A 13,442-nucleotide genomic window follows, 5' to 3' on the forward strand; every position below is an offset into this window, starting at 1 on the left:
TCTTTGGAGGGTTTTGTTTTTACTCCTCTGTACTGTCGAAGGTTGGCCGAAATGGAGATTGATCAATGATACAATTCTTCAAGTACACCTCTCCTTGTCTGAGCTATGACTTTGCAGTACAGTTATTGCACATATCTCTGTTAATACATTACGTTCGTGTATGTTCACACTATACGGACTTCTTTAACGGGTGTGTTCTCCTTACACAAAAACTGCTTCAACAGAGTTATGAGGAAGAACGACTGAAATCGACACTACAAAAGATTTGCGTTCCTCATCAAGATCTTGTTGACCGATACGATGTGTCGGTGTCTCAACTCACTAGCGAAATTTGTTCGCGGTTTAAAATCTTTAGATACTAGGAAAGTCGGAAATGTAAATACGATCCGGGTAAACTTATCAATCCTTTAAATTAACTTACTCTAAAAGGTTACCAATTCAACACTGTAATTAGATCTTATGAATATTGTTTTATTTGTACAAATATTGATTTTGTGATCATTAAATTAAAATCATACTTAATATTATTGTTATATACATAAGCACATTAGTTGCTCTTAAATCTGTCGATACCTGTATCTTGGCATTGAACAAGGTCATGTTTTTCTCTGATTGTTAATGACGTATATCAACTAAATCCACTGGATGCTGAATGTTAACTGATTGATATTTAAGTCTTAGATGCATGCTTTTTTCTAGTTGTTATTGTCTTTAAACTAGCTGTCAGTAACTGTGAGTACTCTCAGATTTGTTCTAAGTGTCTTGTTTGTTGTGGGGATGTATAAATACCCTGCCACGTCCGATCTGTGTATTTGTTAAATGTCTTTCCGCTTTGTGTCGATCTGATGAGTTAATCCTTTTTCAACTGATTTTTATAGTTTTTTCTTATGTTGTACTGTTACACCACTGTCCCAGGTTAGGGGAAGATTTAGCACCACAAACTAGTTTCACCCCGTCAAATTCTGTATGTGCCTGTCGTAAGTCAGGAGCTCGTAATTTATTGGTTATCGTTTGTTGCTGTATATCATATTTGTACATAAGTCAGGAGCCCATAATTTATTGGTTATCGTTAGTTGCTGTATATCTTATTTGTACATAAATCAGGCCGTTGTTTTTCTCGTTTGCATTGTTTTACATTTGTTATTACGGGGCCTTTTATAGCTGACTCTGTTGTATATGTTTTGCTCATTGTTGAAAGCCGTATGGTAACCTATAGTTGTTAACTTCTCTGTCATTTGGTCTCTTGTAGCGAGTTGTCTCACTGGCATTCATACCACATCTTCTTATTTTGTCTGATCTGTAATAATACCGAGTAAGTCCTTTTCCTGATTTTGACATGCTTACTAAGTGTTAATTCGCAATGCGGGTGATGCATGTATAGCAAGAGACGCTTACCCTCTCGGCGCACCAGATCTCTCTCCTTTTGGAGTTCATGCGACGATTCCCTCAGTTTTTGTTTATTACCTTGATTTGTCTGTTTTTAATCGATTGACGAGATTTGAACATCGGTAAACTACGCTCGCCTTAATTTGACCTTCGGATAATTTCTGTTTCATTTAAACTAATGAATAAATAAAACCATTCGCATGTACACTGAAAATTTGGATTAATCTGATTACTCGAACCTTATGCAGTGGATGGGTTTTCGTCAGTAATTTTGGTCACATCGTGACCGGTTGTCATATATGATTATTCATCGTTGACTTCATTGATGAATATACATGGTAGTTATCATATCGCATTATTATCTTGTTGTATATATCTCCTCAAACGATGTAAATATATTTCTTTGAGTAATCGGTTTCTTAAGTTATTTTCACTGTTAAGTCGAATAATAAACCCCGGAAGAGGATATGAAATATATATATATAAAGTAAATGTCTTAAATAATGTGATTTTAGTCTGAGTTGTTGAACAATAATTCTTTTATATTAGATTTCCTAGAATTGATTTAGCTTTTATTATTTGATATAAATACAGTTATTGTTTAACATCCTGTTGAAATATGTGGCAGTTATTTATTTGTGTAAGTAATCTCTGTGTCATTGGTTTTATCAACATAAAGGTTATTTACAACAGAGTTAAAGTGCTATAATTCATTACACTTAATGCATACCAATAGTTTGTCTTTAAAATAATAATTATCCATGGGAAAGATAGGTCGCTTTTCTGGTTTTTTTATCGGCGCTTTTTTGTTTTTTACTTTTGTTATCTTTTTGAAATATAGTATATGATAAATCTGACATTGTGTCTCTTTATATTGAAGTTTGAATAAAGTTGATTTTTTTCGAAATTACTGTGGTATTCAATTTTAAACTGATGTGAATTTGGTCATCTTTGAAATATATAGTTATGTATACCCTTCAACGAAAAAAGAAAAAATTGTTTAGCAGTATTTCGGCATGTTCATCCAATACAGTTCTTCTTGTCATACAACTTAGCCCTGGTTTTTTTAATTGACAATTGATTTTTAATGATTAGTATGTGGGCGTATTATCAAAAGCTCTCAATGAAAATTACAAAAACGTTTCCCTAACTCATTTCCGGCCTCTTTGTCGTACATTATTAGATACATATGTAAACAAACTGTTCAAGTCTCATCCCTGCACAGTTCATGTATTTCGAATGGCCAAGACAAAACCCTTTTAGTGCCATAAATTTAATTAAAAGGGGTCATTGCTCTCCTTAAATATCCTGTAAAAGTATTACATTTCCATCCCTACCATACATATTCGAAAATGATAGAGAAGATACCAAATGCTGCTCAAAAACCACAGTTCGAAGAAATAGAGAATATCATGGTTCAGAAGAAAAATTACGAGAAGACCAAACAAGAGTTTTCAAAACGCTAAACAGATAACTTAAGATTGAGAAACACAAACCCAACAAAACCAGGATGAACTCAGGTGTTTCGGATGCAGTTAACTGTCTCCTAGTAACACCCGCCATGTTGCTCAAATGGGACTAGCAGAAACACTAGCAATCGTCCGGAACCCTAGGAAAATGTCAACAACTTTAAAATTACAAATATAATAAATTTACAAGTCTCCATTTTAGGGATATACAAATGGTTAAATGGTTCAGTATAAAATTGATTTTTTGTCTAACATCTCTGGCATACCTTGAATATAGTGATGATGGTAATAGGTAGATTTATTCATATTTGTTTATTTATTTGTCAGTTGGTATATGTAACATCCTATCTATTGGGGGATTGTCGTGTATGAAAAACAAAGTCGATGATCATGTAGAAGTTCTCATATTAGCTATTGTCTTTAATAGGAGAACAGCTGATGTAAAGTCAGTTGGATATGCGGAGCTATTTGTGCTATCACGCGAGGACGTACTAGAAGCTTTGAAAGATCACCCGGATGCCAAGGTATACATTTTGTATTGCAATGAAAAATATAAAGTTCATAGAAACATAGCTTACTCACTTTTAATTCCTCAATATTAATGGACTTGATGCTTTGAATAATTGAGACGTGAAGGGGTAGACAAAATGATTGCGTAGCTGCTGGCTGAAATGAATTGAGAGAAAATGGAAAGAAGATACAAATGGAGCAATTTAAAATCATAATCGGACAAGACAAATAACTACATGGTGAATTTTATACAAGCATATGAGTCCATCTCACACTATCATATCAAAATAAACATGTTTACTATGTTCTGTGTTGTTATAACAACAAATTCATGGTAAACTGCATTGAATCAAACTCTAAACATGTTACCAGACGGACTCACAAAAAGGATAACACAATGACACACCTACTATCATAGCGAACAGGCAAAGGACAGCCTTAACCACTACACAAAAATATAAATATTAAACAGTCCAAATCAAACATAAAACATACGTGAATACTCATGATCTTAAAGGGTGACCATTTTGTGCGCAACTAGTGGCACCCATCGTGTTGATTATTTCAAGTCTTTTTTCCGATATCAAGTCGCGTTCTGTAATATCACAAACGAGAAAAGGAAAACGGGATCATGTAAATAAGTGGGACACATCCATACACTACCAAACAAGTCATGATGTCGTCCGTAAAAGGTATCAATGTATGTGTCGGATAAGGCTAGACAACACAAGGGCTAACACAGGACGGAGTTCGCAAATTATTGCACAAAAGGAATATTTCAGCATCAAGAGGTCCAATGAAACTGTGAATAAACTCTAGTGCTAAAAAAGAGGGAGAGTATTTGCTGTACCGATGGCGCGGGTCTTTGCAATGTTTGTAATTGGTACTCCCAATACAATGTTACTGCTTACCAAAGTCATCTTTCATAACATGTTTAATATTTGAAACACCATGATAATAAATTACAATTTGTGTACACATTAATCTTGTGTTTATAGATGTCAAAATGTTGTGGGATATAATATGTCAATGTACATTGCACATCGAATTTTGTCAGACGTGCTAGAAAAATAATCTTTTGTTGACAATTAATCAGCTGTCAGTATATCCTTTATGTTATGTTTTTAATATCTTATCCTTAATTCCAAGATGTGTTACACAATTTGTTAGATAAAACAGTAAAACAACGATTGTTTTATTAGCACATTCTTGTGGAGTTTGGAAAGAAGAGGCTAGCTGAACTAGCAATCATCCGGAACTCTATTGAATATGTCAATAACAACTGTATTGATAAATGTACAAGTCTCCAATTTAGGTATATACAAATGTTTGAACGGTTCAGTAGGAAATTGCTTGATTGTCCTAACATATCTGCAATGCCAGCTAAGCTTGGCTAACAATAGTTTGTAGTGTTGCTTTAATGGTACACAAACTCATATGAGAGATTAATAGTTTTATTTCAACGCTTCTTATTTGTATTATCTGAAATGTTAACAACATGTATCATATATGGCGTTTTCAAAATCAAATACAGTTGACACAATGTTTGTTTTTAAAAACTTTACAGGATATAATACGTAAATATGCAGAGCAAAGGTTAAAACAGGTTCTTCAAGATCGTGAAAAATTACAGCAAATGAAGTCAAGTGGTAGTGAAACGACACTTAACCAATTGTTGGTATATCCTCGTACGTCATTATTTTCATCATTAAGGAGAAAAAGTACTGGAACCATTTCAAAACGTAGAAACTCATCGAGTAGAAATTTAGATAAATTATTTAAGCGAACTAAAGCAAAGAAATCAAAATATCGGGTTGGATCGTCATGCCAACCGGTAATACGTGTTCATGACGTAAATGGAGATTCAATATCCATTAGTGACGTTACGGGTGTACATGCATCTGAAAACGATTATCAAGCATGCGCTGTGATAGAACAAAGTAGAGATACTAGCTCTGACGATTCTTTAGTTAGTAGTTGTTTGAAAGCTATCCCTTTACTAACTAGTGTCCAAAACAAAGTAAATGAAGCTATAACTAACACTGCTGAATGCCTCTGTGATACTCAATCAAATAATGACACTCCAGATAGTGAACTTCACGTATTAACCATTGAAAAAAATGTTCGGTAAGTATAAGTTACTTATTGAGAATATCTTGAAGAAGTTATCATCAAATGTTCTATTTCCAGTATCACGGAAAATGTTAGACTATATAGGTATTTTTTTTATAATCTTATATAAAAAAAGGAAGAAGTAATCAACAGGGCAATAAAAAAATTATTCGAAGAAAAAAATCCATGGCCAAATAAATAAACGACGTCGCGAAGACAAACAATTTCACAAACACTACACAGAAGAAAACAAATGTTTGAGATTATCACACCTTTCAACATATTTCTAGAGACTGCTTTTTTGTCTGATTCATCATGTGGCGTTTACATATCTCAATGAATACGTTACAATCGTGCATGTTTACAATATACGTACTTCATTAACATCATTATGAGTGTGCTACATACACAACACCTGCTCCAACAGATTTATGAGGAAAAACGACTGAAATCGACACTACATAAGTTTTACGGTTCGTATCATGAATTGGTTGACCGAAACAACGTGTCTGTATGTAGACTCGGAAGCAACATGTTTCTGCGGTCTTAGATATTTAGATACCAGTCCGATTATGACATTTTAACTTACTTTGGAGTTGCATGTCATTGGTAATTATGCATGCATAGCAGGATGCGATTCCCATAGAGTTTGTTTATTACCTTGTATCGTCCTAAGTAATTTTGGAGATTTGAATATCGGTAGTCTACTGTTTTTCCTTTGATTGATTTGAAATTTGCATTGCTGGGGTCTATAAATAGAAGAAGATGATTATGTATCAGTTAAGGCATTAAGACACAGGTCCTGTTAAGTTCATATTTGTCTTTACTTTGAATTATGAGATTATTATTACTTTGTTGTCAGTCATTTTTCTTAAATCAATATTTATTAAATGGAGGTCAATCATATCGGAAGTAAATAACGCCAAGTATCATCTATCAGTACAATAATATTTGATTATCAATATTTTTCCAGGGAATCAAATCAAACGGAAAGAACAATTGAAAGGTCTCATACAAACACTGACCCGGAGGACCAGCAATCCGATCAAACATGTTGCCGATGTGGCCATCTAGAAGAAAAGTTATTTCTTATTCAAAAACAATTGGTATGTTTTCAAATTTAGGAATATGCGTCAATGCTTTGATGTTGGTGTAGAAAATCATGTAAATTCTAATTTGAACTATAAATATGTTTATTTCAAGTAATTTATCTTATGAGTAAGATCGTTTACTATAATTGTATATTTTGTATATTTTTGGCTTCATGCCGAAACGCCTAATGTTTATCTAATGTTCGCACTAAACAAGCGAACGAAACTGTATCATTAACAAAACTATACAATACGTTCTAACGTACCTATTTATTTTCTTCAAATTATCGGAATCTGTAATCTGACGTTTTTGAGCAATGAAAAATGACAAATTCATCAATTATACAAGGTTAATAATGTAATACGCAAGATGCGCTTTTCATCTCCATTAGGCTAATTAGTGGCATTCGAATAAAAACAATTTGAAGGCCTTACCAACGACCAAGTTGAAGAGCATTGAAAACCAGACTTCTAAAATGGCTGCCAAATTTGGTTGAGGCCAAAAATGCCTAGAAGTAAAAAGGCCTCAGTGATTTCAATGATTTTAACGTTTTATAAACATTAAATTCATAAAAAAAATCAACGATATTTGATGTCAGCCGAGGAGCAAAAAATATCAGGGTGGTGATACCAACGCAGACGAAACTTAGACGAAACTTCTACCACCAGTGGCATCGACCCAATGGGTATAAAGATTAATCAAAGCCACCAGGCTTATATTTGTAAAACGCCAGTCTCAGTTTCTTTTCCTAACCGGTCAAACGTGTTTTGTTAGTTACTGATAACGGATTTATTTTCAAAAATAAGTTTACACGGTAGCCGTAAATAAATACCTGAATTCGTCCAAATCAGCATTTGTGTTTGTTTTATGCTACACGCATATCTTATTTTTTAATTTTAATCAGATAACAAAACATCATCTATACTAATCACCTCTCTATATATAAAGAGGTTAATCGAGAAGAATATAGTAAATATAAATAGACACCGTACAAGAACGTGCAATCGTATAATAACGATTTGTTTAGGTCTGTTTGATTTCATGTCATAGATTAAGAAAAAAATAATCATTGTTTTACTTGTATAAGAAGGTATTTGTGTGTGCTGAATCAGTCAAAGACATGAGTCTTCCTATTGGCCCTCTTGTTTCACTTTTCAATGTTGACATTTTTTCACATGCTTAGCACATGCGTTGCGTAAGTTATTTCCAGCTTAGTGTAAAATTAAAGGTAGCATGTTTATGATTTCAATTAAGATTGAATTATTAACTGCCAATAATAAATCATTGGAGTCTTTAGCTTGTATTGACCAAATCAAAACAAACAGCGATTTTTTTTACTAATTTTCGGTTTTCAGTATTGTCAAAAAAAAGTAAAATAACAAAAATACCTAACTCCGAGAAAAATCTAAACGGAAAGTCCCTTAGCAAATGGTAAAATCAAAAGTTCAAACACATCAAACGAATGGATAACAACTGTCATATTCCTGACTTGGTACAGGCATTTTCTTATGTAGAAAATGGTGGATTAAACCTGGTTTTATAGCTAGCTAAACTTCTCACTTGTATGACAACGATGTGTGAACAAAACAAACAGACATAATATGTAAAAATGTCAAAAATAGGGGTACAGCAGTCAACATTGTGTTATAATCTTAATGACTACAAAAACAAGCAAATATGTCAACAAAGACAAACAAAAAGGCATATAGACAAAGCACATTAGCAAAAACGAAAGACAAGAATACTAAATTTTACCATAGCACAACAACACAATGATAGGATGTACAAGTACCGAGCCACGTCAAATAAATCACTACAAAACAAGCAAATATGCCAACAAAGACAAACAAAAAGGTATAAAGACAAAGCACAGTAGCAAAAAAGAAAGACATGAATACAACAAGGTCTTGGTATCTTCCGATGAACTTTTTTTAAAAAAAGGACGAGACGCTCTTTGACATAGCTTGGTTCATCAACTTTCTGCTCAGACACTGGTGACGTTTTAATACAAAGTCTGAATAGCAGCTGCAAGCTCTTGAATACCGAATGAGTTGGGAAATGTATATCCCATATGCAGGTGAAGTTAGTATATTGCTACTAAGGTAGGGGAAATTGATAATTTCAAAATTAAAATCGTCTCTTAATGCACAATTATATTTTAACTTTTTGTCTATATCGTAGTTAATACTCCTTTAAAAAGTGTATCCAATGAACTATAGACACAACTGATCTCATTCTCTATTGGATTTCCGTTCACCATTTTGTAATTAAACCTTGATTTATGGTTGATGCACTAACTTTGGTTGTACATGTTTCCTTTTGCAGATTTCCGTAGAAAAGTTATATGCAGTGGGTATAAAACAACTAGAGACATTTAACGAAATTAATGAGAAATATGTTCAGATGTTAAATAACATTCCAGATTATAATGTAAGTATGCAGTTGGAGACTGCTTTTATATCTTCACCTTTCTTTTTAAAAAAGAAGTTATTATAAATAAGAAGATGTGATATGAGTGCCAATGAGACAACTCTCCATCCAATTCACAATTTGTAAAAGTAAACGATTATAGGTCTTCAACACGGAGCCTTGGCTCACATCGAACAGCAAGCTATAAATGACTAGTGTAAAACAATTCAAACAAGAAAATCAACGGCCTTATCTATATAAAAAAAGAGAAACGAGAAACACTTATGAACCACACTGACAATCGACAACTACTGAACAACAGGCTCCTTATTTCCATCATTCATGGAAAGTTTAAAGATAAGTTTTAGCTGACATATAGTATGCAATAAGATCATCAAATGTTCCCCGACAAAAAGCAAACAAAATGAAGGATACATTTGTATTTTACCTTTATATGACATCTTCAAAACAATCACTTAAATGCGATAACTTGTGAACGCACAGTTTTAAACTAGCAACTCTACGAAACGCCTAGAAATCTGCCTAATTGTTGTTTTTTTTTTTATGTATAACGAGATTAGTTTATTCACCTTTTTAGGGTTTTCTCAAATAAATATGAAAGTGGACAAATCTTTGTCTATGTTTCCTAGTGTATATATGAAATGTATGAGCTACGTCAATAAACAGCAATCTACATCACAATTTTAAAATAAAACCAATACAAATGTTACTCTTCATTTAGATTTGTGAGCACGTTTCGGAGACAGCGTACATATTTCAGTGTATCAAACTGTCCGGCGCGAGTCATGAGACCAATCAATAATACTTATAAACCAAAAATATGTATAATAAACGCACATTATGAGTGCAAATAGAACCATTTTGAAATGAAAATGAAACAAAAATGAGGGCTTGAAAGTCTAAGAATTTTGGTCCAATTGGATTGATAAAATGGCTACAACAGGATGGTTTCCAGAAGGAGGTAATTCACCCTCTTATAGTTGAACTTATTTTTTTTCTTATGTTGTGATGTAACAACTGTGTCCCAGGTTAGGAGATGGTTGAGCGCTCCCTGTGACGTTCTTTATGTGCTTGTCCCAAATCAGGAGCCCGCAGTTCAGTACTAGTGGTTGTCGTTGGTTCATGTCTGTCATATTTGTTTTTCGTAAATTGTATTGTTATAAATTAGGCTGTTTAATTTCTCAATTGAATTGTTTCATATTTTTCATGGCGGTTCCTTTTATAGCCGACTATACGGTATGGGGTTTTCTCATTGTTGAAGGCCGAACGGTTGCCTATAATTGCTTACATCCTCTTCATTTGAACTTTAGTGGATAGTTGTCTCATTGGCAATCGTACCATATCTTTTTATTGTTATATCAAAAATTAATAGGAAAGAGTAAAATAACAAAAATACCAAACTCCAATGAAAATTCAAGTCCCTTATCAAATGGGAAAGTAGCTATTTTGTGAAAGTATCGTATTTAGTGTTGGAATTGATTTTTCTGATTCCATACACCAATGTTAGATCTAACTGCATCAAATCTATTATCATTCAACGCATATCCATTGTCTTAACCTATAATAAAAAACTGCATTATTATTGAATAATGATATTATATGTTTGTGATCTGAACTTTTATGGAATTACAATTTCTTTGAAACTTTTTACAATGAATTTTAAAACCGAAATATTTGCATATTATAATTTTTTTTACGAAAGAGAAAATCAGCAAAACTAAAACTTGAATTGTTACTTTCAGGATCAACCCATGGATTCTTCCGATGACAATGAAAAAATAATGGAATCTACAAAATTATGAACTGCTGCATTCAAGCCATTAAATGGTTTATAAGTATCAAATGCAGCTAAAACATTGCCTGTGAAAGCTGATCAATAACGTCCAAAAAATACTTGTAAACACAAGTTAACGCAAATACTTGGTTCTAATGCGATTTAACATTTTTGAAAATGAGAATCTATGATGCTGCTTAATTAAGAATATAAGGTGCACATTGGTGACATCAAAATCAAAATGTTGACCCGCCGATATACAAGTTTTGTTAATGTAATATAATGTTAAATTAACTGGTATGCACATATGGATACGTACACGTATCAAGCATTTTTGATTTTGTTGATATTACCGAAATATACATGTTTGATAAACTTATCGTTTTCTCCGTTATGATATGTAATACATGTCCTGGTTTTGTTTAAAATATTTCGGAATGTTTTGGTCCCCAATGCTCCTCAACTTCGTACTTTATTTGACCTTTGTTGAAACTTTTGATTCGAGCGTCACTGATGAGTCTTTTGTATACGAACCGCGCGTAATCCTCGCATCTGTCATGAGTTTGAATCAATATCCCAATTCCTTGTTTAAAAAGGTAATTTCTTTTATATTGATTGTCTTACGCTATTTGCTTTTTTTTTCAAAACTGTTAAAGGTAGTTTTGAAAATGATCATATACGAAAGAATAATTTCAGTGCAGAAGTCTTACTCTGACAGTGATGAGTTTTTTGTAGACGAAACACGCGTATGAAATACAATATTTTGAGCCTGGTATTTATGATGAGTTTAATTACAACCACTCGGTTGATGCCACTTCTGATGCATATTTCCTATCCTGGAGTCTTACAATATAAAAATAAGAAGATGTGGTTTGATTGCCAATGAGACAACTATCAACAAGAGACCAGATGACACCGAAATTAACAACTATAGGTCACCGTACGGCCTTCAACAATGAGAAAAATCCATACCGCATAGTCAGCTATAAAAGACCCCGAAATGACAAATGTAAAACAATTCAAATGAGAAAACTTTTTTTTTCTTTTTTTTATATAGATTAGACCGTTGGTTTTCCTGTTTGAATTGTTTAACACTAGTCATTTTGGGGCCCTTCATAGCTTGCTGTTCGGTGGGAGCCAAGGCTCCGTGTAGAAGGCCATACTTTGACCATAATTGTTTACTTTTTACACATTGTGACTTGGATGGAGAGTTGTCTCATTAGCACTCATACCACATCTTCTTATTTATATTAACGGCCTAGTTTATGTACAAAATAATGAACGAAAAACAAATATGATACTAGCAACAAACGACAACCGTTGAATTATAGGCTTCTGACTTGGGACAGGCACATACATAATGTGGCGGGGTTAAACTAGTTTGAAAGCGCCAACCCTCTCCTTACCTGGGACAGTTGTGTAACAGTACAACATAAGAACACACTATAAAAATCAGTTGAAAAAGGCTTAACTCATCAGATGGATACAAATAGAGATACATCTAACAAAAACACAAACATGGATACATCTAAGATTAAAATATCAATCAGCACACATCCAACATCCAATGGATATAGTGTAAAAACGTCATTAACAGTCAGAGAAAAAACATGACCTTGTGCAATGCCAAGATACAGCTATCGACGGATTGTAGAGCCATGAAAATGCATATGTATATAAAAATAATATTTAGTTTGATTTTAATTAACTGATAGCAAATTCAATATTAATACCAATAAAAACATTCAAAGATCTAATTACAGTGTTAAATTGGTAACCTTTAAAATAAGTTTATTTAAAGGTTCGATAAGTTTTCCCGGATCGTATATAAATTTCCGGGCTCGGTAAACAACATCTTCGTAAAAATTAGGATATGCTATCCCGTTCGAAATACGTTTTCTACATGTACAACCAAACTTCAAAACCAAATCTTTATATCTATGGAAGAATTAAGTAAAGGTATTAAATAATTTGTGGTTTCCAGTAATACATAGATTACGTTCTTTGAAATCCAAACCGTCACAACAGACATGGGCATAGCGTACGAGTTGTGATATATAAAGACCGAAAGATGGTGCCAAAGGAACATCACCGTCCAAAAAAGGAAAATTAACAATAGGGAACGAAAAATCGTCCCTTTGTCGTAAATTGTAGTGTAGAGTTTCCCGTGTAAAACTGATATATCTAAATCACATTGCCCAGTAGTCAGCACTTCTGTCTTGGCCTGAATTATCATTGATATGGTCATAATTATACAAATACTTAAGCTTTTCTATACCATGAATATATTACCTTAGCTGTATTTGGCAAAACCTTTCGGAATTGTGTCTCCTCAATGTTCTTCAACTTAGTACTTTATTTAGCGTTTTTGACCCTTTTTGTTCGAGTCACTGATGTGTCATTTGTAGACGAAACACGCGTCTGGCGTACAAAATTTTAAGCCTGATATCTACGATTGGTTTATTTACAACCACTGGGTCAATGCCACTGCTGTTAGAGTTTCCCTTCCCGAACGTATCATCAGCCCAGTAGTCAGCTCTTTTGTGTTGATCTCAATAATCATTGATATGACCATAATCATAAAATAACTGTTTACAAAACTTTGAATTTAAAGAATACGGATTTTTTCCCTGAGGTATAGATTATGTTTGCTGTATTTGGCAAATTTT

General features: G+C 33.3%; 1 protein-coding gene across 3 annotated transcripts in view; it reads left to right on the forward strand.

Moving 5' to 3' along the window:
* LOC127711219 (cyclic nucleotide-gated channel rod photoreceptor subunit alpha-like) overlaps window positions 1–11,152 on the forward strand; it is a 41,752-nt gene extending 30,600 nt beyond the window's left edge. For 2 of the 3 annotated variants that reach the window (XM_052217187.1, XM_052217188.1), the window contains exons 9-13: window positions 3,283–3,379; window positions 4,933–5,492; window positions 6,451–6,583; window positions 8,895–8,999; window positions 10,742–11,152. In XM_052217187.1, the coding sequence (XP_052073147.1) occupies window positions 3,283–3,379; window positions 4,933–5,492; window positions 6,451–6,583; window positions 8,895–8,999; window positions 10,742–10,801 (955 nt within the window). In that variant the 3' untranslated portion in view covers window positions 10,802–11,152. Of the gene's footprint in view, window positions 1–3,282; window positions 3,380–4,567; window positions 4,681–4,932; window positions 5,493–6,450; window positions 6,584–8,894; window positions 9,000–10,741 lie in introns of all 3 variants that reach the window. The other variant, XM_052217190.1, reaches the window with a different exon arrangement.
* Window positions 11,153–13,442: the final 2,290 nt, after the last annotated feature.

This window comes from Mytilus californianus, unplaced genomic scaffold (genome assembly GCF_021869535.1).
Source record: "Mytilus californianus isolate M0D057914Y unplaced genomic scaffold, xbMytCali1.0.p SCAF_8, whole genome shotgun sequence".
NCBI classification, from domain to species: Eukaryota; Metazoa; Mollusca; class Bivalvia; order Mytilida; family Mytilidae; genus Mytilus; species Mytilus californianus.